Raw genomic sequence first — 27,789 nt, forward strand, 5'->3', positions numbered from 1 at the left:
TGTTATGTTTACACGTGGAATGCTGTCTACCTGCCTTAGCAACGTAGTACTATAGTTTGGACTTAGCACCCGTTCACACGGGGGTTGTTAAGGACAATTACTTGCATGGATTACGGTGGTAATCATGTATTGCGAACTGTCTCGGACAGTCAACCCGCAGTCGTTGGTATCGATGGGTCCGTGTCGATAATTAACATGCATCATTTCCCTCTGTGTACGTGCTGGTTATGCGTAAACTATTCGAACTCTATATGCTATTATCAAACTTGTATGCTCACCTTTACATTTTATGTATTGACTTTATTTTAACGTATGTGACAGGTATTTAAGGTTTTTGCTTGCTAGGGAAGTGAAGCTAGAATAAGTCTCTAGAGGCCCCCAACAAATAGTTGTCTGTCAAGAACAAGCTGCTAGTGCATAGTTGTCTGTAGATCTTGTCAGTCTGGGCCTTTAGGGGCATTGAACAATAATTTATATTTGTATTAACTTAAATCTGAGTTGTCGGAAAAGAACCACTTGTTTGGATGTTATCTGTAATAATGTATTTGTTTATTCGGGATACGGTATGGGACGTATCTTTAACTGAATTATATAGATAGTTGTTATGGAAACTTCTGGACAATCTATTTCGCTCAGTGCCGCGCCCCGATGATTCCGCCATCGGTTGGGGTGTGACAATATTCTTCTATATTTCTTGGCAAAGGATAACCTTGAACAGATGGGAGTTTCCTCTTTTCAGGATCATCTTCAGAGTAGAAGGATTTGATTTCCTTTTTGACTGCTGGAAGATCTAGAGGATATTGTACTCTTGCAGGGTCAATGGCAGTGTTTTGATTGAAGAGTTGAACTGAAGATAATGGAACAGGGTTTCAAATGGTGACAAGGGACAGTGGTTATGTAGATGTTAGAGTTGGGGAAGTGACATCTTCCACTACATTGTTTGTTATCTTTCTCCTTTTGTGCTTTGGAGAAGTTGGTGGTGTATTTATGGTTTCAGTGGCAGAGATTGAAGTAGTTGGTATCTGATTAACACCTGTTGAAACAACTGGTTTTCCAACCACTGTGGTCACTACAACAGTTGATGTGTCAATTCTTGTTTTCTGCTTTTTGGCAACTGGATTTTGTGATGGTGATATTGTTTTTGGTATGACAGTGGATTGACTGTGGGTTGATGTAGTAGTGATGGCAGTTGTTGAGATAACATCTGTTGAAACAACTGAAGTACCAACAACTGTTGATACAACATGAGTTTTAACATCTGTTGGTTTGGAGGTTTGATGACAGGAAATTTTGGGAATTTGTGGAGTTTGTTTGGTGGTTTTGGAAGGTGTGGTTTTGCGTTGACTTACTTTTATGGTAGGCTGTCTTCTTTTAGGTTTAGAAGTACCCTGCTTTTCTTTTTCCATCAGAACTTTCTTCTCCTCCTCAAACCTTTTAGATCCTTTCATGTTTGCCTTTAATGCAACAAATGCATTTTGAGTCTCATCAACCTTTTTGGAACCATCTGGTCTTGGGATTTCTACCACAAGTTTGGACATTCGATCTGCTGGCATGTATAAACCATCTTCTTTTCCCTTCCTCCCTTTAGTTTTCTCCCACTTTCTGACATCGTCAGGATTTTCAACAAAGATGATTGAAGGAGGAGCAGTGCCAGTAGTTTGAAGCAGATGAGCTTTAATGGCTTTGATATCAGCTTGAGTATCTTTGTACCTAGCTTCCATGACATTTCTGACCATTTGAAGTTGAAAATCATGCTGTTGATCTGCATATTGTCTTTGTTTATGAAACAGAGGTTGAAACAGATGCCATAGCTCAGCAGCAGATGGATCAGATGTTGCGGATGGTGCAGCAGTGGGTGTAGCCTTTTGAGCTTGTAACAACTGTTGCAGCATAGTTTTGATTTCTCCAACAGATGTGTCAAGTTTATCAACCCTCTCTGTTAATTCTTTGTACTTTAAACCATCACCCAAGTTAATGGGATCATCTGATTTCCCACTAGTGGTGGTTGTATCAGTGGTTGACTTAGGAAAAGTTTCCCAAAAATCATCCACTGATGCCCCTTGTTCTCGGTACTGTGGACTTCTTTCTTCAGCAGAGCTTACCATTTTAAGGTAACCAGCGTATAATGGAAACACACCAGTGGACACTATGGTTCCCAAAGAAGAAATTGCCTTCAAGGGGATCTCACTAATGAAACTGCCTGACTAGTGATGATTTTATCCATTTACTCATGCTTATCCTGATGTTTTCACTAACATACGAGGAGAATTATGTCAAAACAGGAGTGAAATCCATATTTTGATGAATAATTTCCTCAAAGTTTCCTAAAAACAAGGAAGAAATTGTGATGTGCTGAAAACGGGTTAATTAAAAACAACTAGAATTACCCTAATTCTAGATTCTCTAAGCTTTAAATTTATAAAACTAAGACTCGATCTAAACCCTAAACCACACAACCGGCAAGTGAACCGATCAATGTAGTAAAGCTAAAGCAAGTCCGAGTATCGAACCCACGAGACTCTACTGATTACGCTACGACTCTATCTAGACTAAGACTGACACGACATACTAAATTGTTTATTAATTGGGGGGGGGGGTTTCTAAATATCCTAAAATTATAATTAAAATTCAACTAAATTAGCTAGATGAACTAGACACGAACTCTCACGAAGGCTGAACTCAAGGATGATGAAGGAACTACCTAGACAGGAATCCTGATTGCTTTTAGTTATGATTATAATTGGAAGTTGTCTGCTATGGAACCGGGATCTTGGGATTCTCACCCCTCGGGAAATCTAAGGACCCCTAATCCTTCTCAAGAGCACGCTAATATCCCCTAAAGGTTGTTAATTTACCGGTTATTAGATTCCTTTACAAGACATCTAATGGGTTTATAAAAGTATCCTACGAGGCTCACTCCCTTACGAGACCTAAACCTAGGATAGGTTTGTTTTCTCAGCTTGACTTGCTAGACAGCAGCCAAAGGGTTAACTTCCTAAGAAGGACCCACCTTGCGGTTTAATCACTTAGACCTAGCAATAATCTCGCACCTTACAGCTATTGACGATTAGTAGAACACTTGATTTTATAAAATTACCAATTATTACTTCTAAGGTTTATCGGCCGATTTAACCCTAAAGATTATAGATTTATTACGTGATATAGACAGTCACCAAAACCTAAAACCTAGCATGACTCTATTATGTGATAAAGACCGTCACCAAGATTCATGCGAAGCAATAATTAATAATTAAACAACATCAGGCATGCAAACACATCTAACGATAGAACAAACCGTTTACAATTTATAAACTATCCATAGCATTCAAAAATCCAAGAATAATCAAAATCTAAGCAATCATTCAACCCTGTCTAGGTAGTAACAAAAACTTAGCCGCTAAACATGTTCAAAAACATAATCAAAGACATTATAAATTCTGAATTCATAGCGTAACAAAGTTTAACAAACGAAAACGACAAGATAAGGATGATGAAACCCGAATCTTCACTCCCGAATGCTCCAAGATGTTACCCGAATGATTCCTAGCAACCGAAAGCTTCCTTCCTCTTCAAACAGCAGCCAACAGTCGTCCAAAGATGTCCAAGTTCGTAGATGATCGGCTGTAAACGTATGAGGGTCAATATATAACCCAAAAACCCTACTAGCCGTTACCCTTTGAGTGGGCTGCACGTATACACCTTTCTCGCGGCCCGCTTGAAAGTACTTGATGAGTTAACGCGGGCCGCCTTGATGCTCAATACCAGAAACCATTTCACATTCTCGCGCGGCCCGCTTTGAAGGTGACCTTAAGTTCAGGCGGGCCGCCTGAACTTAAATAACTCAGATTTTCTTTGTTAAGTTGATGCGGGGCGCCTGGATATGTTTATAAGTCTAAGCGGGCCGCCTGGAAGCTCCAGAACTACATTTTTCACTTCGTTTCAGCTTCCGACTCCTCGGTTTCGGTTCCAATACTTTCCTTTGACATATTTTACTCGTTTTTCGCCCTTTTCAGCTCCAAGTACCTGAAAACATAAATAGATCAAAAGTATATACATTCTAAACTAAATCGACACTAAAACTAACTAACTAACGACTAAAACCGACGCGAATACCGATGTATTTTACAATACATCAAATATCCCCACACTTATCTTTTTTTTCGTCCTCGAAAAAGAATTATGCAAACGGAATCATAATCGAGATAGTCGTTCGGGCCAAAAACTTATGTTCATTTATTAACATCGAGACATGTGTTAATTGCGATTGCGAGTATTTCGATCCTCTTAAACTCAAACCCGGTTCCGAGCCCTTATCATGCAATTTAGGTTCAAATATGGGTTAATCCACCTAGGGTCTCACGCTAAGAATTCCACCTACTCCCCCCTCAAGCTTATAGTACAAAAGGAACCACCACTGGGTTATTTCCTAACCGCCTTATACCAAGATCAAGAGAGTTTAAAATCAAATCTATTCTTCCCATTTTTTTTTTGCATTCACTTTCACGAGCGTAGACATTGCTTTCCCTAATCCCAGAGGTATTCCGGCTGTAGAGTCGCTATCCCCAACCACAGATTACATAGGCCTCGGTACTTTTTATTTATTTTTGCAAGGTCGATTTCACACATTCTAGCGGTAATCCGGCTGTAGAGTCGCTATCCCCAACCACAGACTACATAGAATGGCTACTTTCATTTAGTTTCTAGCTCGCTTATTTATTTATTTGTTTTTTTTCTTTTCCAACGAGATAATGACCAAAAACTCTAACAATCTTAGCTTATAACGGCATCCCTTATACTATTTTTGGCGGTTTCAATTTCCCCACTTTCCCTAGATGAGAACCCACTAGTAGACTGACAATTAGGTATAGTTAATATCAAAGGAACCCGAAACTGAATCAAGCCTACCCGCGCATCCCACACTAGACACAAGCTCAATTATTTTATCTCATATTATTATTATTTGAACCCTAACAAAAACCTCGACTTTTCTATCATTTTCCGCTTTTATTTTGCAAACTTCTTATTTCAAAAGACATTTTCAATTTTTTTAATTTTTTTGGATTTTTTTTTCAATTTTTTTAGACTCAAGACACTAACTAAACGACTCACGACTCAAATGCCCCATCCCCACACTTAAATATTGCATTGTCCCTAATGCAAGGATGAAAACATGACTCCTAAAACCTAAAAACAAAATAAATAAATAAATATACAAGTGTACAAGTGGAACGACTTAGCTGAATAAATATGTGAGACTGTCAGTATGCCAGTCGATACCACACATGCCCTCCAATCCAAAACGCGCTCAGCAAACTGTACTAACTCGGACACGCGAACGGAAGCGGCACCAAAATCAACCTAACACTCAAAAACATACCAAAACAAAATAATATATACCATCGAAGTATCAACAACAACCAAGTATCAACCAACCCAAAACCCTACCAACCAGTATATCATATCAGTACAGACCAAAACATGAGGATCAAAAACAGCATAAAATAAAACAAAAGATATAAACGCCAAGAACACCGCTGCACATCCTCACGCTCCTCCTGCTCCACCCTGCTGCCCCTCTACAGGCTCCTCCTGCCCACCAGCTGCACTCTCCTGCTGTAGCTGCCACGATGGTGGTGGCTGCATGTGGAAGTGATCATAAATAACCTGTAAACCCTCACGCATCTCCTGCCTCACCTGCTCCACTCTATCATACAAACCCTCCAATGTCAACGGCTCTGGCCGCGGCTGCCTGACAGGGCGCTCACGTGCAGGTAACTGATGCCTCTGCAGTGGTGCCCGAATACGCTGTGGGATCGCACCCTGCATCGCCTCTGCGGCGGCTGAATCTAGTGGAGGTGGCACCTGCTGCCCCTTAGTCACGGCCTCCCATGCCGGTGGCGTAGCCATTGTCACTATCCTAGCCAACTGTAAACTCTTCAGCTCCATGAGTGATGGAGCTGGTCCTACACGCATCAGATCAGGCGGAAAATCAGTAAACACACCTAAATTGGCCGCTAACATCGTAATGTATGGCCCACCATATAACATCGCGTTTTTACCTCCCTTCTTCGGCCTTGCTACCGATCACGCCAAAATACTCGCCAGATTCGCTGGCCTCCTCTCAACCATACACATCAGACAGAACAGGCTATGCTGGTTCACTTTATCCCCCTCGTACCTACCAATCAATGTCGCCGCTAATATCTTGTGTACAAACCTATAAAGCGGATCTCGAATATCAGATGCTACCATATTGTTCGAATATGGTGTGGTAGCAATAGTCGCCCAAAATCTCTGCAAATCCCCCGTCATCACACAAAACTCCTTTTCCTCTTTCACTACATACCTCAACAAACTCCTGAACTCATCCGACTCAACCTCCTGACACGAATAAAATCCAGTTGCCTCAGCAAATTGTGGCAGTGTCATATTGAATATCCTCTTGCCTAGCGAAAACGAAACCACATCCGCCTCATCGAAACCCCCTGGATGTCTATAATAAAACGTGGAGTGAAACTCCAAGGTGAGCTAGTAATACTGTGGCGCGTCACATTCTACCGCCATCCTAAACTTAGACCCCAACAGCTGCTCTAACCTTTCAACCTGCCCTAACTGCCTCACTAAATCCCAGTCAATCCTTCGAAACTCTAACAGATTCAACTTCTTAATCGGATCATACTTCAAATACTCTGCCGACCCAAACGTAAACCGTAATAACGGGCTATCCCCCAACTTATTAGTCTGACCGTGGGGAGTCCCGTCGTCCCTATACGTGATCTCCCTAAGTACCGGAGCAACCGACTGCTCCTGAACTGCCGCCTGGGCCCTAGTATTGCGCCTCTTGCGCTTCACCCTTGAAGACGACCCCTCACCTGACATCCTGTTCAAAACAAATCAATAAACATGCAAAACAGGTGAACAGTTAGTAAACACAAGCTATTTTTGGTATTTTTGAATTTTTTTGATTTTTTTTTGGAATTTTTTAATATTTTTCTGATTTTTTTATATAAAAATAATAATATAATAATATACAATCGGACGACGGCCGTATAGCATTTCATTCGCGGCTGTTGTCCGATACAAGTGACGAATCGCAAAACAACTTGAAAACAAACCGAACTTCGCCCGAATGGAGATTGAGTACGAGCGAAGCGGCTTAATAATCAAGCGATGCGATAATATGCGCCAAACGACACTCACAAGACTCACTATGACTCGAAACGACACAAAACACACTAAACGACCCTAGATGACGCAAAGACTAGACTTCGACCAACTAGACGCAATTTACACAAAATTTACACTTTTACCCCCTCCCGGCACCTTGCTCGCCCTCAAGCAATCCTAAGTGCCGAGAAAATCAAAGACCAAAGCGTGGAAGCAACGGATAACGGCGCGCGTATATGTGAAAAAATGTACTTTATGTCAAAAATCGCGCAACCTTATCCCCACACTTGTTTTCAACAACGCCCAAAACAAATTTTCGCAATATCTCATTCAAGATAAAACACCCAAAAATTTAATTTGCGTTCAAAATCTCCCCCCTTTATTTCTCTATCACAATCCCGACCTCACATCGCTCAAAACAATCAATCACTAATTACTAGCGAAACAGACCCAACAAAACTTGACACTCAACAGACTCGAAAGCACAACTGCAGACGCAAATAACGGACCAAACAACACTGAAAAACCTGACCCACTAAACTCTACACAAACTGACCTATACTCGACTCGCACAAACCGAACTTACGGACTCAACACAAAGACCCGACTAAAGTGGACTCAATGACCCGACATAGACTCGACTTTGACACACGACAGTAAAAGTAAAATGCAGGGACATACCTGATACGCGACCGAACGGGACTGACAATAGTGAGATACAGTGGCCAGAGGTGGCAGTGATGGTGGTGAGCTGCGGATGAAGGTGGTGGCCGCTGGTTGGGCTGGTTATGTCACACCCCCAAAATCCCACACGCGGAGTACCACCGCTTGGGGAGCGTGACTGACCAGGATCAAGCCATCAATCATATTGAACATAGCATAATATAAATAAAATAGTTCGTAAAACCCAATTCAATACAATTGATGTTCTAAACCAAACATAGTATCAATAGCGGAAGCATAAGTATGTAACCCAAAGTAAATCATAAGTTAAAATATCTGAAACGTTCAACATAGTGTTCATGATCCATTGCCCACAACGACCCGCTTCTCCAGTGCAAGCTCCATAAGTACCTAAGGTCCTGCAAGGCATGCAGCAGAGAGTCAACAACTAGTTGAGCGAGTTCACAGAAAATAAGTTCGTAATAGTAATGAGTATGTTCATCTAGTTGGGGGCTTCCCATGCATGTATGTACTAATGGTGGGGGTTTCCCAATGCCTTGTATATAAATATTACTAGTGGGGGATTCCCACGTTTATCTTTACTAATGGGGGTTTCCCAATATGGTACTTACTAGACTATTTGCAACCATGTGTTCTTCTTATTCCGAGAACAGGAATACGTACAAGGTCACGTAGGATTTACGTGAGTGCCCTTCCCCGAGGACAGTGGTACGCGTGGGGTTTACGTAGGATTTACGTAAGTGTCCTTCCGAGCCGGAAGACAGTAGTAGGTATTAGTTTACGTAGGTTTTACGTAAGTGTCCTCCCGACCCGGGAGACAATGGTAGATACTAGTTTACGTAGGTTTTACGTAAGTGTCCTGACTATCCTGAGGACGATGGTCTATAGTCTAGCAATAGCGTAAGTACGAGTAATCACCCTTTTCAAATAATCCAACCCAATTCCCAACCCGGGAATCCCATGCCTTGGCTGTGTGAACTCACCTTGGTTTGCTCGGTATGCTAAGTAGGTGCTCAAAGTAAATCAATCACGTCCTAGAGTATGCACGTATACACAATCAGTTTGCATTCGTACAGTTCACGTATAAGCATCAACGATGATCATCAAGTAGCACGTTGTACGTAATCATAATCATACAAGTATTGTATAACACTTAACAGCAGTTAAAATAGTCCAGTTAACATTTAACATAATTAACTCAGGTTACTGTGAAAAGTTCACAAGTTGGCGAAACACATTTGTTGGCGAAACACAGGTTGACGAAACATAATTCTGTTTCGTCAATCATCCTTTGGCGAAACAAGTGTCTGTTTCGTTGAAGACCTTTGGCGAAACACAAATTCAATTTCGTCGAAACCCTTGGCGAATCAGGAGTTCTATTTCGTCAACTCCTCTTTGGCGAAACAAACTCTCAGTTTCGCCAAGCTCCTATTTCGTCAAACATTCACCTTCGTCAAACATTCTAATTCGTCAATCATTCACAGCAGTTACAGAGTTATCACAGAAAACCCTAATCTGCCGTCACATCATCATCGATCAGACAACAATCATTCAGTAATCATAGAATCATCGTCTAATCACTACGAAACACTACCGTAATCATTCATCCCCTACCATGCATATCAGTTCGTTAATCAAATCATGTTACAACAACCATCTTCTAGCATGAACCCTAGATCATCAGATCACAATATCGCCAATACCCTAGTCCGATTATCCATAACCACCAATCCAATTTCCATACACAGATTTGTAACAAATACAATAGATTCTAGTATTATAAAAATATCAACCAATCATGACATAATCATTATCTAGCATCAGCCCTATAGATTTCTAGCAAAATAGTTAATCAATGAAACGAACTAACAATCACGCAAGAGTTAAACGCTTACCGCGATGAACAAGATAACAACTAAATTGGTTCGAAGCTTCGGGAACACCAGATTGCCGTCAACAGAGCAGGGAGAGAGTTCTAGGGTTTAGGTTTGCCAAAGATGTGAAACTGAAATCGTTTCACGTGATTATACTCGAAACAGCGTGTTGGGCCCTAACTGGGCTTCGGCGAATCTGGGCTCGGCGAATCTGGCTGTTTCGTTAAGCATGGTTTGACGAAACAGTGCTTCTGTTTCGTTGAGTGGTCCTTGGCGAATCACAAGTTTGATTCGTCGAGATGGTTTGATTGGTGCATAAGTCTAAGTGTTTTATATTGATCCATGTTATATACACAACAACAATAAATCACATAAGTGCACAATCGTATCACGTTTCATTATAACATAACATGTATGGTTGCAATTCAAACAAGTCAACTACTAAATAGTCAAAGTCAATGGTCAAGGTCAACGTGCATTAAATACAAAATGAAAGTCAAAAGTTCGAGTTGTCACATTATCCCCAACTTGAAAGAAATTTCGTCCCGAAATTTGGTACGTACTCACTGAGGAAGCTAGATAGGTTGCATCGTTCACTGGTTTTCCTGGGGTGTCACATCCTCCCCCCGTTGATCTGGAATTTCGTCCCGAAATTCCGTGGTAGTAGCTTCAGCCTCAGCAGTAGTTGTATCGGTTCCGAATAACTGGGGATACTTTTCTGTCATCTGGTCTTCGCGTTCCCAGGTGTACTCTGGGCCACGACGGGAGTTCCAACGAACTCGAACAAGAGGGATTCTCTTGTTTTTGAGGACCTTAACATCCCGGTCCGTGATTTCAACTGTGTCACACCCCAACCGATGGCGGAAACATCGGGATGAGACGTACAAATTGCTCAAAACAACATAACACTAAATGTGACAATAATTTATTTTATTCATTTCATAAACTCTAAAGTGAAATACATAGTTCCAAACAATACAACATCTTGTTCAACAATAATTCAAATGTTATGTGGGTTTCTAGGGTTCATCCTAGCTTGATTCTTGAATCTTGTACTTTCAACCTGCAATATGTATTAAAGTAAAGTCAACAAAAGCATGTTGGCGAGTATACAAGTTTTCATACATAGCATAGTACGTGTTTAAAATGTTGCTCATATCCAAATGTGAAATACAATATCATATTGACAGTATATACTCGAAACGATGTTACTCTATGTGCCCAAACCAAAGTTTAACGCAATTAAAGTGTACCCAAACGAGTTTGAGTATGTTTGACATAGTTTAAACCTAACAATACCTGCTCATAGAACAGGAGGGGCGTTTCTCAACCTATAGCGCTACCATTGTTAGGGGAGGCTTGTACGAAGTTAATGAACACATAGTCATTAGGTGTTTACAGTAGCATAACATGTCTAACATGATTAAAATGTATCACATAGAGTAAGGATAGAGTGTGCATAAAATGTTTGATGTGTTGTGATGTTTGATATGTAATACATATTGCACCCAAAAGTGTAAAACGAAAATGGGTCATGTATACTCACATTGATTGCGTTGCGATTTCTTGTAAGTAACGCACGAGTAGGATTGATAATTCCAGGAGAACGAAATGATTATCCTAAATAATTAAAATAACGAACTAGTCAATAATTGTATATTAAATGTGATTTCCCTAATATTATGCATTTAAGTCGTTACTAATATTAGTGTTGTAAAATAAGATAAAGTAAATAAGGAAAAATAAAAGAATTAAAATAATTCGCTATTTATTTATTCAGAAGAGAAAAATATAAATTTACGGTCTGTAAAGGGTTTCTTTTCTTTTTTAAAGAAAAGAATTTAATATAATGGTTTAATTAATAAAAGATTTAAGGGTTTTTAATAAAAGGAAAAATAAGTTAAAAATTAAAATCCAACAGACTTGGCCAAGACTTGCCTTAACAAGATTTTAATGCATTTATATTGTTATTGAACTGTTTCATATATGGCTTTATAACAAAAAGGAACCACATTCAACGAATGGTTAACCACCACCACAACAACCCAATGAACTGCAAGGTTTTTGTGAAATGTTTGTATTTTTATTTCATTTATAAACTAACAGCATGTAATCTTCTCAATTATAATAAAACGTATACTAACTGTTAGTATGAAGCTTGTAGTTTTTAGTTGTATTATAAAAGGGATCTTGTATAAACCCTATATCATTCGATTTTATGGTTATATTTAAACGTATTAACTAAAAAAAAACATGAAAGTGAACTAACATTTAAAATATTTTATAACCGTAAGTGAATAAAAAAATGTTAGAATGTTGCTTTGTTTTATACATAACAGAGAAGTGATGTGTCATCACCTTCATCATAGCAATGGAACGAATAGAACCATAAACCAATTAATTAATTTTATAAAATCGGCTGAAGTTGTAAATACCCACTGTTTATTATCTTCTTCCAAAAACCAAATGAAACCAAAAGGACATGGACTTTTAAGTTAAGTTGTGAGAATTGCATATAGCTCAACATAAGCTTTAAGCAAAACCAAAAGGAATGAAATCAAACGGAATAACGAAATATTTACCGAATTGAAACGGAGTGAATCCCGAGACGTGTTCGTATCATCTTCTCCGATTTAAAGCGAAAACGGTTCGAGTTAAGTTCCGTCGTAAGACTCCGGCGTGACTCCGGTGGCGTCTTCGGACTCCAACGGTGATTAGATTTCTCCGGTGGCGTTCCTACCCTTACAGACGCGCATACTTACCACTCCACCACTTGTTCCGTTTGTCATCCATAGCACAGCATTTAATCTTAAACGCGCGAAAGGATCGGAGATCTTTTGAAATATCCTTGCCGCCACTGTTAACAGCAGCAATCATGCTGTCCTTCCTTTTTGGCCGCTGATTTCACGGGATTATTACGCGTTTCCTTTTTACGAATCAATCAAAGGATCGTTTCCATACTTTGCGAGTTGTACGAATGCTATAAATACCGAGTTACCCTCACACCTTTCACCACCCCACTCTCGAAATACACGGCCGAAGGAACAAGGTGCACAACCGGAGTTCGATTCCTGTTAAGGCCGGTTCCTTACAGAGGAACCCCTTTTTACCTATTTTTGAAACATATGTTCAGTTTTGGTCCCTGAGGTTTCATCAGTCCACTAACTGAGCTAACAGGTTTTTCTAACTTAGTTTACTTAGATTATAACTAAATAATTAACTTAGTTAATCATATTACCATTGAATAATTAACAAAGTTGACCTTTTTAACTAACCAAAAAAATGAATTTTTATTATTTATATCTTTTTATAATTTATTTACTAATTAATTTTATTTAATTAATAAAAATATTAATTTATTTATTTAGAAAAGAAAAAAAATAGTTTATTAACTTGACTTAACTTTGTTAACTTAATAAATCTTATAATTATTTGTAAATTTAACTAATTTAATTTATTAAACTAATAAATAAATAACCATATTGATAATTAGATTAAAAAATTAGAAAAATATCTTTCGACGTTCATTTAATTCGCGAAAAAGAAAAATTTCGTGTTTCAAGGGTTGGTATTAGGATCCGAATATCAAAACGGGTCGGATTTTGGATATCCGTTTTTGACGGATGTTACAAACTGGCTCCTCGACGAACTGCAACCGCTCGTCGATAGTGAGTTCCTTAAAAGGAATGATGAGGGTTTCATCTGATAGGCACTTCTTCAGATTCGACACGTGAAATACATTGTGAACTGCACCGAGTTCAGCTGGTAGGTTTAACTTGTAGGCCACTTTGCCTATTTTCTCAATGATCTCGAACGGTCCGACATATCGCGGATTTAATTTGCCCCGTTTGCCAAAACGAACCACACCCTTTCAGGGTGAGACTTTAAGTAAAACCCGGTCCCCGACCTGAAATTCCAATGGCTTTCTACGCTTGTCCGCGTAGGCTTTCTGACGGTCGCGTGCTGCCGCCATGCGCTGTCGTATTTGTGCAATCTTTTCTGTGGCGTCCACTACAATCTCTGGACCCGTAATCTGACTATCCCCCACCTCTGCCCAACAGAGAGGTGATCGGCATTTACGCCCGTATAATGCCTCGAATGGAGCGGCTTGTATGCTGGTGTGATAACTGTTATTGTATGAGAACTCCACCAAAGGGAGATGCTTTTCCCAGCCGTTGCCGAAATCGATAACACATGCCCGAAGCATGTCTTCAAGAGTTTGAATCGTTCGCTCAGACTGCCCATCCGTCTGAGGATGATATGCTGTGCTCATATCTAATCGTGAGCCGAAGGATTTATGCATCGCTTGCCATAGCTCTGACGTGAATCGTGCATCCCGATCCGAAATGATGGATGTGGGCACCCCGTGCCTCGAAACAACTTCTTTAAGATAGACGTCTGCGAGAGTGGAGAACTTATCCGTTTCCTTTATAGCTAGGAAGTGTGCAGACTTGGTGAGTCGATCCACGATCACCCATATGGTATCATTCCCCCGCTGGGATCTAGGTAAGCCCGTAACGAAATCCATGGAAATTTCTTCCCATTTCCATTGCGGTATCTTGGGTTGCTGAAGTAGACCCGCTGGTTTCTGATACTCCACTTTGACTTTTGCACATGTCAAACACTTGCCGACGTAAGTAGCGATGTGGGCCTTCATACTAGGCCACCAGTATGTAGTTCTGATGTCGTGGTACATTTTATCCGACCCTGGATGTACCGAGTAGCGGGACTTGTGAGCTTCATCCATTACCAGCTCGCGTAATCCGCCAAAAAGTGGGACCCAAATACGCCCCGTTACATAGTAGGCACCGTCTTCCTTTTGTTCCATTCGTTGCCTTGAGCCGCGTAAGGCTTCAGCCTTGACGTTTTCGGGTTTTAAAGCTTCTATCTGAGCAGTTCGTATCTGTGCAGGAAGACTGGACTGAATAGTGAGCTGCAAGGCTCGTACGCGTCTAGGTAGAGTGTCTTTCCGACTGAGGGCGTCAGCCACAACATTGGCCTTGCCTGGATGGTACTTGATAGCGCATTCGTAATCGTTCAGTAGTTCGACCCATCTTCGTTGACGCATGTTCAAATCCTTTTGCTTAAGGATATGCTCGAGACTCCTGTGATCGGTGTAAATCGTGCACCTGGTACCGTACAGGTAGTGTCGCCATATCTTATGCGCGAAAACAACAGCTCCCAGCTCTAAATCGTGCGGCGTGTAGTTCCGTTCATGAATCTTGAGTTGCCGCGAAGCGTAAGCAATAACCTTATCCCGTTGCATCAATACGCAACCAAGACCCTGTATCGATGCGTCACAATAAACCACGAAGTCATCTGTGCCCTCTGGCAATGAGAGAATAGGTGCGCTGCAAAGCCTATCTTTTAGGTACTGAAAAGCAGTTTCCTGGGAATCTCCCCAACGGTAGGTGACACCCTTTTGTGTCAGTAGTGTAAGCGGCTGTGCGATCTTGGAGAAGTCTTTTATGAATCGTCTGTAGTAACCCGCCAAACCCAAGAATTGGCGTATTTCTGTTGGTGTACGCGGTGCAGGCCAGTTCTTGATCGAATCTACTTTGGATGGATCGACATGAATCCCATCCCTGTTCACCACATGGCCTAAGAAGTGGACTTCACGAAGCCAGAAGTCGCATTTGGAAAACTTGGCGTACAATTGTTCCTTTCGAAGAAGTTCCAAGATCAATCGCAGATGATGTTCGTGCTCCTCCTGACTCTTGGAGTAAATCAGTATGTCATCGATGAAGACAATCACAAACTTGTCTAAGTACGGCTTGCACACCCTGTTCATCAGGTCCATAAATACGGCAGGCGCGTTCGTTAACCCGAATGGCATGACTAGAAACTCGTAGTGACCGTAACGAGTTCTGAAAGCGGTTTTGGATACATCCTCATCCCGGACTCTCAGCTGATGATACCCTGACCTCAAGTCTATCTTGGAGTAGAAACTCGACCCCTGCAACTGGTCGAATAGGTCGTCTATACGCGGAAGAGGATAACGGTTCTTCACCGTCACCTTGTTGAGTTCACGGTAGTCGATGCACATCCTGAACGTACCGTCTTTCTTTTTCACAAATAACACTGGAGCTCCCCATGGCGAAGAGCTTGGACGTATGAAGCCCTTTTCCAAGAGCTCTTGTAGCTGCTTTGACAGTTCTTCCAACTCTGACGGAGCTAGACGGTATGGTGCGCGAGCTATGGGTGCTGCTCCAGGAGCTAGCTCAATCTGAAACTCGACTTGGCGATGAGGCGGTAAACCAGGCAAATCTTCAGGAAACACCTGAGGGTAATCGCGTACAATTGGAATATCCTCCAGCTTCTTTTCCTTTGCTGCTGCGTCAGTAACGAGGGCCAAGATGGCTGTGTGCCCTTTACGTAAACATTTCTGCGCTTTCAAGAAGGAGATGATGCCAACCACTGCACCACTCTTGTCGCCTTGTACTTCGAGAGGTTCCTGACTAGAACGAGGAATACGAATGACCTTTTCCTTGCATAAAATCTCTGCGTGATGCTGGGATAACCAATCCATACCGATAACGACGTCGAAACTACCCAAAACTATGGGTATAAGATCAATCGGGAAAGTCTGACCAGCTAGAACGATGTTACAACCCTTGATTACATGTGCCGCTTCTACACTTTTACCATTTGCTAGTTCTACGACGTGTTTAGTGTTTAGGGGTGTTGGGGTACGTTTTAACAATTTACTCATTTTCAATGACATATAACTTGTATCAGCACCCGAATCAAACAAAACAGTAACATAAATATCGTCGAGAAGAAACTTACCCATAACCACATTGGGATCATTCACTGCGTCACCCCGACCTAGCACAAAAGCACGACCCCGAGCTTCGTTGCCATTGTTGTTGTTGTTTCCCCCGTTATTGTTGTTATGGTTCCCGTTGCCCTGATTGTTGTTGTTGCGGTTCTGATTCTGGTTCAACTGAGGACAATCGCGTTTGTAATGACCTTCTGCTCCACACTGGAAACATCCCCGGTTTCCACGTTGTGGCTGCTGCTGCTGTGGGTTCTGTGGAGCTGGTTGTTGCGGTTGCTGGTTCTGATTTGCAGGCCGTGGGCTCCTACAGTCTTTGGCCTCGTGACCCATCTTGAGACATCTTTGACAACAACCCTTGTTGCACTGGCCGCTGTGATGTCTGTTGCAGTTGTGACACTTGGGGTGAAACCCTTGATACTTTCTCTGTCTATGACCACCAGAGGATTGCTGACTAGGACTCTGGTAGTGGTCAGTCTTCTGCTGCTGAGCTTGAGACTGAACTGTTGCTGAACCTTTGCTAGAATCCCCATCCCACTTTCTTTTGTTGTCACTGGGAGTAGCAGGAGTAGTGACAGCAGTAGTAGTAGCACTGATGCGTTTTGGCAGCTTGTTCTGATCCACTGCCTGATCGGTGAGTCGGTGGGCAAGACGCTGAATATCTTGAATGTTGTCGAGGTTAGCCGATGTAACATGGCTCTGAATTTCTGAGGCTAGACCCTTGAGGTACAACTCGATGCGCTTGATCGGAGGGTCTACCATGGTTGGACACAAGATAACCAGTTCGTTCGATCGCTTCGTGTAAGCTTCTATCTCTGACCCCGTCATCTTCAAGTGATAAAACTCATCTTCCAGCTTGTGAATGTCGTCACGCGTGCAGTATTCTCGCTTGATGAGTTCCTTAAAATCGTTCCATGGGGTGGCGTTAGCAGCTGCCAACCCGAGGATCTAAACTTGCGCGTTCCACCAGGTTAGCGCAATCCCTTCCAACGTGCCAGTGGCATACTTGACCCTGCGAGCCTCAGGGCATTCGCACATTTCAAACACTGACTCTAGCTTCTCAAACCAATGGAGGAGTCCCACTGCCCCCTCGGTGCCACTGAAAGTACTTGGACGACAGTCCATGAAGTTCTTGAAAGTGCAGACAGGTTGCTGCGCGTGTTGACCTATTGTGTACGAATAGGACAAAGTTAAATACGAGAGTTATCGTAGGATCTAAAGATCCTAGTGTGTGTCTATACTGCAGGGTATACTACCTGCTTGAGCAGCTGCAAGTGCCGCAGCAACTTGAGCTTGAACGAGAGCCTCTAGCTGGGCTTGAGTCATGTTAATTCGTCCAGACATGATCTTCATAGCAAATGCAACATGAGTTAGAGAGGTTCGCGAATAGAGCGATGACAGAAGTGCGTAAGCACATAGGGGTTCTCATGTAACGACGTATAGTAAGCAATGTAATCTAGCATACTACGAGCAAAGTTCTAAGCAGTTCTAGCAAGCGGGTAATAATCATAAACCTTATTACCTAGGATGTTGAGTCTTGCACGTGGAGCGAAGCGTCGTTGTGGATCGTTGATAGCACTGTTCTGGTTATAGTCTGGTTTTAATAAAAACGTTTTCCCATATTAAAACCAAGTTCTCTATAACCAATGGCTCTGATACCAATCTGTCACACCCCCAAAATCCCACACGCGGAGTACCACCGCTTGGGGAGCGTGACTGACCAGGATCAAGCCATCAATCATATTGAACATAGCATAATATAAATAAAATAGTTCGTAAAACCCAATTCAATACAATTGATGTTCTAAACCAAACATAGTATCAATAGCGGAAGCATAAGTATGTAACCCAAAGTAAATCATAAGTTCAAATATCTGAAACGTTCAACATAGTGTTCATGATCCATTGCCCACAACGACCCGCTTCTCCAGTGCAAGCTCCATAAGTACCTAAGGTCCTGCAAGGCATGCAGCAGAGAGTCAACAACTAGTTGAGCGAGTTCACAGAAAATAAGTTCGTAATAGTAATGAGTATGTTCATCTAGTTGGGGGCTTCCCATGCATGTATGTACTAATGGTGGGGGTTTCCCAATGCCTTGTATATAAATATTACTAGTGGGGGATTCCCACGTTTATCTTTACTAATGGGGGTTTCCCAATATGGTACTTACTAGACTATTTGCAACCATGTGTTCTTCTTATTCCGAGAACAGGAATACGTACAAGGTCACGTAGGATTTACGTGAGTGCCCTTCCCCGAGGACAGTGGTACGCGTGGGGTTTACGTAGGATTTACGTAAGTGTCCTTCCGACCCGGAAGACAGTAGTAGGTATTAGTTTACATAGGTTTTACGTAAGTGTCCTCCCGACCCGGGAGACAATGGTAGATACTAGTTTACGTAGGTTTTACGTAAGTGTCCTGACTATCCTGAGGACGATGGTCTATAGTCTAGCAATAGCGTAAGTACGAGTAATCACCCTTTTCAAATAATCCAACCTAATTCCCAACCCGGGAATCCCATGCCTTGGCTGTGTGAACTCACCTTGGTTTGCTCGGTATGCTAAGTAGGTGCTCAAAGTAAATCAATCACGTCCTAGAGTATGCACGTATACACAATCAGTTTGCATTCGTACAGTTCACGTATAAGCATCAACGATGATCATCAAGTAGCACGTTGTACGTAATCATAATCATACAAGTATTGTATAACACTTAACAGTAGTTAAAATAGTCCAGTTAACATTTAACATAATTAACTCAGGTTACTGTGAAAAGTTCACAAGTTGGCGAAACACATTTGTTGGCGAAACACAGGTTGACGAAACATAATTCTGTTTCGTCAATCATCCTTTGGCGAAACAAGTGTCTGTTTCGTTGAAGACCTTTGGCGAAACACAAATTCAATTTCGTCGAAACCCTTGGCGAATCAGGAGTTCTATTTCGTCAACTCCTCTTTGGCGAAACAAACTCTCAGTTTCGCCAAGCTCCTATTTCGTCAAACATTCACCTTCGGCAAACATTCTAATTCGTCAATCATTCACAGCAGTTACAGAGTTATCACAGAAAACCCTAATCTGCCGTCACATCATCATCGATCAGACAACAATCATTCAGTAATCATAGAATCATCGTCTAATCACTACGAAACACTACCGTAATCATTCATCCCCTACCATGCATATCAGTTCGTTAATCAAATCATGTTACAACAACCATCTTCTAGCATGAACCCTAGATCATCAGATCACAATATCGCCAATACCCTAGTCCGATTATCCATAACCACCAATCCAATTTCGATACACAGATTTGTAACAAATACAATAGATTCTAGTATTATAAAAATATCAACCAATCATGACATAATCATTATCTAGCATCAGCCCTATAGATTTCTAGCAAAATAGTTAATCAATGAAACGAACTAACAATCACGCAAGAGTTAAACGCTTACCGCGATGAACAAGATAACAACTAAATTGGTTCGAAGCTTCGGGAACACCAGATTGCCGTCAACAGAGCAGGGAGAGAGTTCTAGGGTTTAGGTTTGCCAAAGATGTGAAACTGAAACCGTTTCACGTGATTATACTCGAAACAGCGTGTTGGGCCCTAACTGGGCTTCGGCGAATATGGGCTCGGCGAATCTGGCTGTTTCGTTAAGCATGGTTTGACGAAACAGTGCTTCTGTTTCGTTGAGTGGTCCTTGGCGAATCACAAGTTTGATTCGTCGAGATGGTTTGATTGGTGCATAAGTCTAAGTGTTTTATATTGATCCATGTTATATACACAACAACAATAAATCACATAAGTGCACAATCGTATCACGTTTCATTATAACATAACATGTATGGTTGCAATTCAAACAAGTCAACTACTAAATAGTCAAAGTCAATGGTCAAGGTCAACGTGCATTAAATACAAAATGAAAGTCAAAAGTTCGAGTTGTCACAGGTTACACAGTTGTCAACGGCGATGAAGAGTGGTGGAATGACAGTGGTGGGGTAGACGGTGGTTGAAAAGGATGGTGATCGGAGGTATGGTAAACGGTGGTGGTAGGTCAAACGGTGGTGGGGTGAGGATGGTGGTGGTTGGGGAGGTCAACGACGGGGAGACAGTAGTGAGGTGAAGGGTAAATGGAGGTTATCGCCGGAAATGGAAGAAAGTGGGTGGGTATTCGCCGGAGATTTGATGGTAAAGTGATTTAGGGTTTTACTTGTAATCGATTTGGGGGTTTTCAAACTATTGCCGACATACCCAATTCACGCGGCCCGCGTGAGTTATGATGATAAGATGAAGCGGGCCGCGAGAACTTCATTTTTTTCAAAAACCTTTTGGGCCCAAGCGGGCCGCGTTAACTAAAGGAGAACAGGTACGCGGGCCGCCTGGACAGCTTATTACAGCATTTTTTTTAACAGCAACAGCAGTTTGCAGCAGAATTTAGTTTTATTAAATCCCACTTTACCCCTGCCCCTTATTCCTTCGTTTTTAGCGTTAAACGTACCTGTGAGGCTGCTCGGTAGTCGACTTCGGCCATGTGAGAGATGATGTACCTGTAAAACACTTGACAAAACAACGAAACGGACGCAACTACGACACGACGACAAACTACGCAAAAACACCTAAAACACTAACTAATGACACGACACGGACAACGACTCAATGTACAAACTCTACACTTGAGTTTTCACCCAAGAACCTACGTGGTGGTGTTCGGAAGATCTTCGAGAGGAGTTTCCTCCTTCTCGACGTTGTCAATAGGCCCTCCTAAATAATGCTTCAACCGGTGGCCATTCACTTTCCACGACTCGTCACTCTCCTTATTGTAAAGCTCGATCGCACCATGCGGAAACACTTCCTTCACAACATACGGTCCCGTCCACTTCGACTTCAACTTCCCGGGAAACAATTTAAACCTCGAATTGTAGAGAAGCACTTTATCACCAACCATGAACTCCTTCAACACCTTAAGCTTCCGATCATGCAACGCCTTCGTTTTCTCCTTAATACTCCACGAACGCTCATACGCCGCATCCCTAAGGGCTTCCAATTCATGAATTTGGAAGTATCTTCTCCTAGCAGCCTCGGTCAAATCTAAATTCACCGTTTTGAGTGCCCAAAGAGCCTGATGCTCTAACTCGACCGGTAAATGGCACGCTTTCCCATAAACGATCATAAACGGCATCGTACCTAGCGGCGTTTTGTAGGCGGTGCGGAATGCCCATAACGCATCATCTAACTTGTCGGACCAATCTTTCCGACTCTTCCCGACCGTTTTCTCTAAAATCCTCTTCACTCCTCGATTCGCGTTCTCTACTTGACCGCTCGTCTGCGGATGATACGTGGTAGACAAGCGGTGCGTGACTCCATATCGCTCTAACGCCTTCTCCATCACCGGCATTACAAAAATGCGTACCGCGATCACTAATAATCGCTCTAGGAGTACCAAATCGCGTGAACAACTTCTTCAAAAACCTCACCACCACTCGTGCATCGTTCGTAGGCAAAGCTTGAGCTTCCACCCACTTCGAAACGTAGTCAATCGCAACGAGGATGTACCTATTCCCACTCGAAGGAGGGAAAGGTCCCATGAAATCAATGCCCCACACATCAAATCCAACACTTGAATGGGGTTTTGGGGCATCTCATTCCTGAATGAGATATTGCCTGTACGCTGGCAGGCATCACAGGCCCTAACAAAATCCTGAGCATCCTCGAACACCGTAGGCCAAAAGAAACCGCAGTCGAAGACTTTTTACGCGGTCGTATGTGCTCCGTGGTGACCTCCTGTCAAACCCTTATGCACGTGCCTCAGGATCCCAACACCTTCTTCCTTACTAACACACCTCCTAAGTATACGGTCGCCTCCAATCCTAAAAAGGTAAGGGTCATCCCATATGTACTTCCTAGCGTCCCTCATCAGCTTCCGCTTTTGCTGCGCACTCATGTTCTCAATCACAAACCCGTCGGCCAAATAATTGGCTATATCGCTATACCACGGTAGATCCACGGCTCCTACCGTGACAGCATCAATAGACTCGTGAGGGAATCTATCCCCTATCGCCTCCTCACGAATCTCCTCTCTCTTAGGATCCTCAAGGCGGGACAAGTGGTCCGCCGCCACATTCTCTGCCCCTTTCTTATCCTTAATTTCAATGTCGAACTCGGAAAGAAGCAGAATCCATCATATAAGGAGCGGCTTCGCGTCCTTCTTCTGAAACAAGTGACGCAGAGCAGAATGATCAGTAAACACGACGGTTTTCGACAGAACGAGATACGACCGAAATTTGTCGAACGCAAACACCACCGCTAACAACTCCTTCTCCGTGGTGGTGTAATTCTCCTGGGCATCATTCAATGTTTTACTCGCATAGTAAATCGGGTGAAAATGCTTCTCCCGTCTCTGCCCTAACACTGCACCAACTGCGTAGTCGCTCGCATCGCACATCAACTCGAATGGTAAGCTCCAATCAGGCGACACGAGGATCGGTGCACTCACTAACTTCTCCTTCAAAAACTCAAACGCTCGAAGGCACTCCTCGTCAAAGACAAAAGGAACGTCCTTCTCCAACAATCGCGTCATGGGGCGAGTAATTTTGGAAAAATCCCTAATAAAGCGCCTATAAAATCCCGCATGACCGAGAAAACTACGAACCGACTTGACACTAGTCGGCGGAGGAAGCTGGCTAATCGTATCTATCTTCGCCCCATCAACCTCAATACCAGCTCTCGAATCTTGTGCCCTAGCACAATCCCCTCAGTCACCATGAAATGACACTTCTCCCAATTCAACATCAACTTCGTCTCCACACATCTCTTCAACATCCTCTCAAGATTCACCAAGCACTGATCGAAAGAACTACCGTACACTGAGAAATCGTCCATAAAAACCTCCATCGAGCTCTCGACCATATCCTGAAAGATCGCGATCATACAACGCTGGAATGTAGCAGGAGCGTTACATAACCCAAATGGCATGCGTCGGTACGCGTAGGTGCCGTATGGACATGTAAAAGTGGTTTTCTCCTGATCCTCTGGTGCGATAGGAATCTGGAAATAACCCGAAAACCCGTCAAGAAAGCAATAGAACTGCTGACCCGCGAGACGCTCAAGCATCTGATCAATGAATGGGAGCGGAAAATGATCCTTACGAGTGGCGTCATTTAACTTTCGATAGTCAATGCACACACGCAAACCCGTAACAGTACGAGACGGAATAAGATCATTCTTCGAGTTCAGAACAACTGTCATCCCCCCTTTCTTCGGGACGACCTGTGTGGGACTCACCCAAGCTGAATCAGAAATAGGATAGATCAAACCAGACTCTAACAACTTCATCACCTCCTTCTTTACTACCTCCTGCATATTCGGATTCAAGCGACGTTGCGGCTGCACTACAGGCTTATAAACATGCTCCATCAGAATGCGATGCGTGCAAAAAGTAGGGCTGATGCCCTTGATATCGGATAGCCTCCAGGCAATCGCATCACTGTGCTCTCTAAGCACCTCAATCAACCTCGCCTTCTCCTCCTCTGTCAACTTCAAAGATATGATGACAGGCATATTCGGCTTCTCTCCTAGAAATGCGTACTCGAGATGGGATGGAAGAACCTTAAGTTCTAAAGGTGGTGGAATCTCTACAGGAGTACTCTCATCACTAATCGCATCGAGCTCTAAAGACTCAGCACTCAACTCATCACTCTCATCCAACTGCTCCTCCTCTACCTCATCTACCCCATCCTCAGAATGCTCGTCAACAACTCCCTCACCTACTAAATCAGCTCCACTAATGTACTCAAGACACGTGTCGACGCAAGATATGAATGAATTGAGAAAGTAAACGGAATGACACGACCCACTATCATCATCACGACCGCTAGGATGCTGCATCGCTCTATCAATCTCGAATGTGACAATCTCGTCACCCGCACGAAGAGAAATCTTACCGTCAAAGACGTCAATGATCGCCTTTGCGGTTCGAAGGAATGGACGGCCTAGAATAATAGGAACTCTCTCATCAGCCTCCATATCGAGCACAACGAAATCCACTGGGAACACAAACCTATCAACCTTCACCAACAAATTCTCTACTATCCCACGAGGATACTTGACTGATCGGTCAGCCAAGGACAATGACATGCGCGTGGGTGTAAGCTCTCCTAGACCAAGTCGCTCATACAACGAAAATGGCATCAGAATGATGCTGGCCCCTAAATCGGCTAAGGCGTGAGCAGGGGTAACGGCTCCCCCGAAAAAACATGGAATCGTGAATGTGCCTGGGTCTGTCAACTTCTCTGATAGCTTATTCAAGACTACTGCGGAACAACCTCCTGTCAACGAAATATTCAAAAGCTCGCCGATTCTCTCCTTACGCTTCAAAAGATCTTTAAGGAATTTCGCATACTTAGGCATAGACTGAAGCGCCTCGATGAACGGAAGATTGATCTTCAACTGAGTAAACATCTCGAGGAATTTCCCGTACTCCTAAGCATATTTCTGCTGTCTGGCACGGGCGGGGAACGGAAGGCGAGAATAATCAATCACCGGTGCCGGCCGAACCTTCGTCGGCTGCTTCTCTACTCTCTTCTCTACTGGTGACTCCTCGGCGTGTGCGGTACTTGTTGGGACTAGCCTCGTGTGCACCTTGCCTGGATCCTCCATCTCGATCTCCTCATCGACTTCATCCTCTCTCTCATCCTCAACTCCTTCTCTCACAACCTCTCCCAAACTCTTCCCACTACGGGTCGTAATCGCCTTCGCTGACTGGTTCGCGGGATTCGTGAAAGTGTTTCCTGAAAACTGACCCGGTGGATGCTCCTGTAACTGCTTAGCAAGCCCACCTACTGTTCTCTGGAGATCGAGAAGGGTGGCCTGCTGACTCTTGAGCTGAAGTTCGTGATTTTTGTTAGTCTGCTCCTGATTTTTCATGAACGCCGTGGTCTGTGTCATCATCTGGGCAAACATCTCCTCCAACCTGTTCGTACTAACCTCAGGAGCCTTTCCACTGCCTTGATTCTCTTGAATCGGTCCTCCACTTGCATACTGCCCACTCGAACCTGACCCACTAAACTGCCCTGAACTAGAATTCGTGTAAATGCCGGGCCCTCTACTCTGATACTAGCCAGATGGAAATCCAGGGGGATTTCCAGACGAACGATAACCACTCGAATTACCACTACCGCGCCAGCCGAAATTTGAATTATTGAACGGATTCGTGGGACCCCTAGACTGACCGGCTATGTACTCCACCTGCTCAAGAGTAATGATAGGACAATCGATAGTGTCATGACCTCCTTGACAAACCTCACACCTATCCACTTTCTTCTTTATCTCGTTTAACTCCTGCCTCATCTCCTTCCTCAAATCCTCGACTGCAGCAGCTACCGATGGATCCAAGCTAACTTGGTTTACCCCTCGACCGGCTGAGGTGGTACGTACAGGAATGGAAGTCCTGCTGGTAGTGATGTAGTCCATATCGGAGTGGGCAAAGATCTCAAACAAATCATTACACTCAGCCACTGTCTTCTTTCCCATAAGCTGACCTCCTGCTGAAGTATCGAAACGAGCTCTAATCTCTGGAGTAAGACCATTGTAGAATTTCTCGACTAACGCCCAATCGGATAGACCATGATGAGAACAACGGGATATCAGGGTCTGAAAACGCTCCCAAGCTAAGTGATACGGCTCATCCGGCTCCATATGAAACGAGTGAATCTGGTCACGAAGGCGAGATGCCTTGGCTGGCGGAAAATACTTGGCTAAGAATGCATCGCGAAGACCTGCCCAAGTATTGAAGGTGCCAGTGGGCTGGAAATCGAACCAGACGGCTGCGCGTCCAGCGAGTGAGAACGGAAAAACCTGAAGATATCTAGCATCAAGATTGACACCCTCAATGGAGAAGGTGCTGCAGAGACGAGTGATGCGATTGATATGAGCGGGGGCATCCTCATCGTCACGACCATGGAATTGACATGAATTGGTGATGGCGGTCATGATGTAAGAAGGAATCTGCCAAGACCTATCGTTCGCGATGTTCGGAAGGGTGATGGGTGATGTAGCTCCGGTGAAACCGGTGGTAGCCTGCTGGTAAACGGTGCGGTTTGCCATAGCGGGTGGGGGACTAGGTGTACGAGAACGGGAGGGTGGTGGGGAAACGTGGGGTGATGTCTTTGGTGAAAGTGGATAATCGAGATCAGGGGTGGAATGCGAAAACCAAGGTGAGTTAGAAGAACTTACCTCGAGTGTAGAAGATGAGACGGAAGTCTTGATTGTAAATGGAAGCGGTGGTGGACCCTGCGAGCGCGTATGGGGCATCAACTGCAAAAACCGAGAACAAACAAGTAAGAAGACTCTACTAAACGACTTGACTAACTATAAAAGACGCTAGATTACTTAGACACCTACGACTCAAACAAAATAAACAACTAGCACGTAATATGTCAAGTAAGTCCAAATAAAGTAATCAACGCAATCGCCAAGAGTCCCCAGCAACAGCGCCAAAAACTTGATGTGCTGAAAACGGGTTAATTAAAAACAACTAAAATTACCCTAATTCTAGATTCTCTAAGCTTTAAATTTATAAAACTAAGACTCGATCTAAACCCTAAACCACACAACCGGCAAGTGAACCGATCAATGTAGTAAAGCTAAAGCAAGTCCGAGTATCGAACCCACGAGACTCTACTGATTACGCTACGACTCTATCTAGACTAAGACTGACACGACATACTAAATTGTTTATTAATTGGGGGGGGGGTTTCTAAATATCCTAAAATTATAATTAAAATTCAACTAAATTAGCTAGACGAACTAGACACGAACTCTCACGAAGGCTGAACTCAAGGATGATGAAGGAACTACCTAGACAGGAATCCTGATTGCTTTTAGTTATGATTATAATTGGAAGTTGTCTGCTATGGAACCGGGATCTTGGGATTCTCACCCCTCGGGAAATCTAAGGACCCCTAATCCTTCTCAAGAGCACGCTAAGATCCCCTAAAGGTTGTTAATTTACCGATTATTAGATTCCTTTACAAGACATCTAATGGGTTTATAAAAGTATCCTACGAGGCTCACTCCCTTACGAGACCTAAACCTAGGATAGGTTTGTTTTCTCAGCTAGACTTGCTAGACAGCAGCCAAAGGGTTAACTTCCTAAGAAGGACCCACCTTGCGGTTTAATCACTTAGACCTAGCAATAATCTCGCACCTTACAGCTATTGACGATTAGTAGAACACTTGATTTTATACAATTACCAATTATTACTTCTAAGGTTTATCGGCCGATTT

General features: G+C 43.0%; 2 protein-coding genes and 1 long non-coding RNA gene across 3 annotated transcripts; all 3 read right to left on the reverse strand.

The window, feature by feature from the left end:
* Positions 1-10,585: 10,585 nt before the first annotated feature.
* Positions 10,586-12,581, reverse strand: LOC110928049. The gene is made up of 3 exons (XR_002586099.2): positions 12,308-12,581; positions 11,272-11,345; positions 10,586-10,788 (listed from the first exon to the last, which is right to left on the reverse strand). It is a non-coding gene; the product is annotated as an uncharacterized LOC110928049 (long non-coding RNA).
* An 8,618-nt stretch (positions 12,582-21,199) lies between these two features.
* Positions 21,200-21,901, reverse strand: LOC110932146. Its single transcript, XM_022175503.1, has one exon. The coding sequence runs from the start codon at positions 21,899-21,901 to the stop codon at positions 21,200-21,202; it is 702 nt and encodes a 233-aa protein (XP_022031195.1).
* Positions 21,902-22,255: 354 nt separating this feature from the next.
* On the reverse strand, positions 22,256-24,963 carry LOC110932147. Its single transcript, XM_022175505.1, has 3 exons — positions 23,669-24,963; positions 22,754-23,243; positions 22,256-22,645 (listed from the first exon to the last, which is right to left on the reverse strand). The coding sequence occupies exons 1-3, from the start codon at positions 24,961-24,963 to the stop codon at positions 22,256-22,258; spliced, it is 2,175 nt and encodes a 724-aa protein (XP_022031197.1).
* Positions 24,964-27,789: the final 2,826 nt, after the last annotated feature.

The sequence above is a fragment of the Helianthus annuus genome, chromosome 3, assembly GCF_002127325.2.
Source record: "Helianthus annuus cultivar XRQ/B chromosome 3, HanXRQr2.0-SUNRISE, whole genome shotgun sequence".
Lineage (NCBI taxonomy): Eukaryota > Viridiplantae > Streptophyta > Magnoliopsida > Asterales > Asteraceae > Helianthus > Helianthus annuus.

What these genes read in the sequence shown, in the direction of transcription:
- LOC110932146 (XM_022175503.1), bottom strand. Translation starts at nt 21,901, where the DNA reads ATGCCGGTGATGGAGAAGGCGTTAGAGCGATATGGAGTCACGCACCGC.
- LOC110932147 (XM_022175505.1), bottom strand. Translation starts at nt 24,963, where the DNA reads ATGTTTACTCAGTTGAAGATCAATCTTCCGTTCATCGAGGCGCTTCAG. An exon ending in GTGTGCATTGACTATCGAAA is followed by an intron (nt 23,244 to 23,668) that starts GTTAAATGACGC and finishes GGATTGTGCTAG; the next exon opens with GGCACAAGATTCGAGAGCTG. An exon ending in TCGTTCTGTCGAAAACCGTC is followed by an intron (nt 22,646 to 22,753) that starts GTGTTTACTGAT and finishes ATTGAAATTAAG; the next exon opens with GATAAGAAAGGGGCAGAGAA.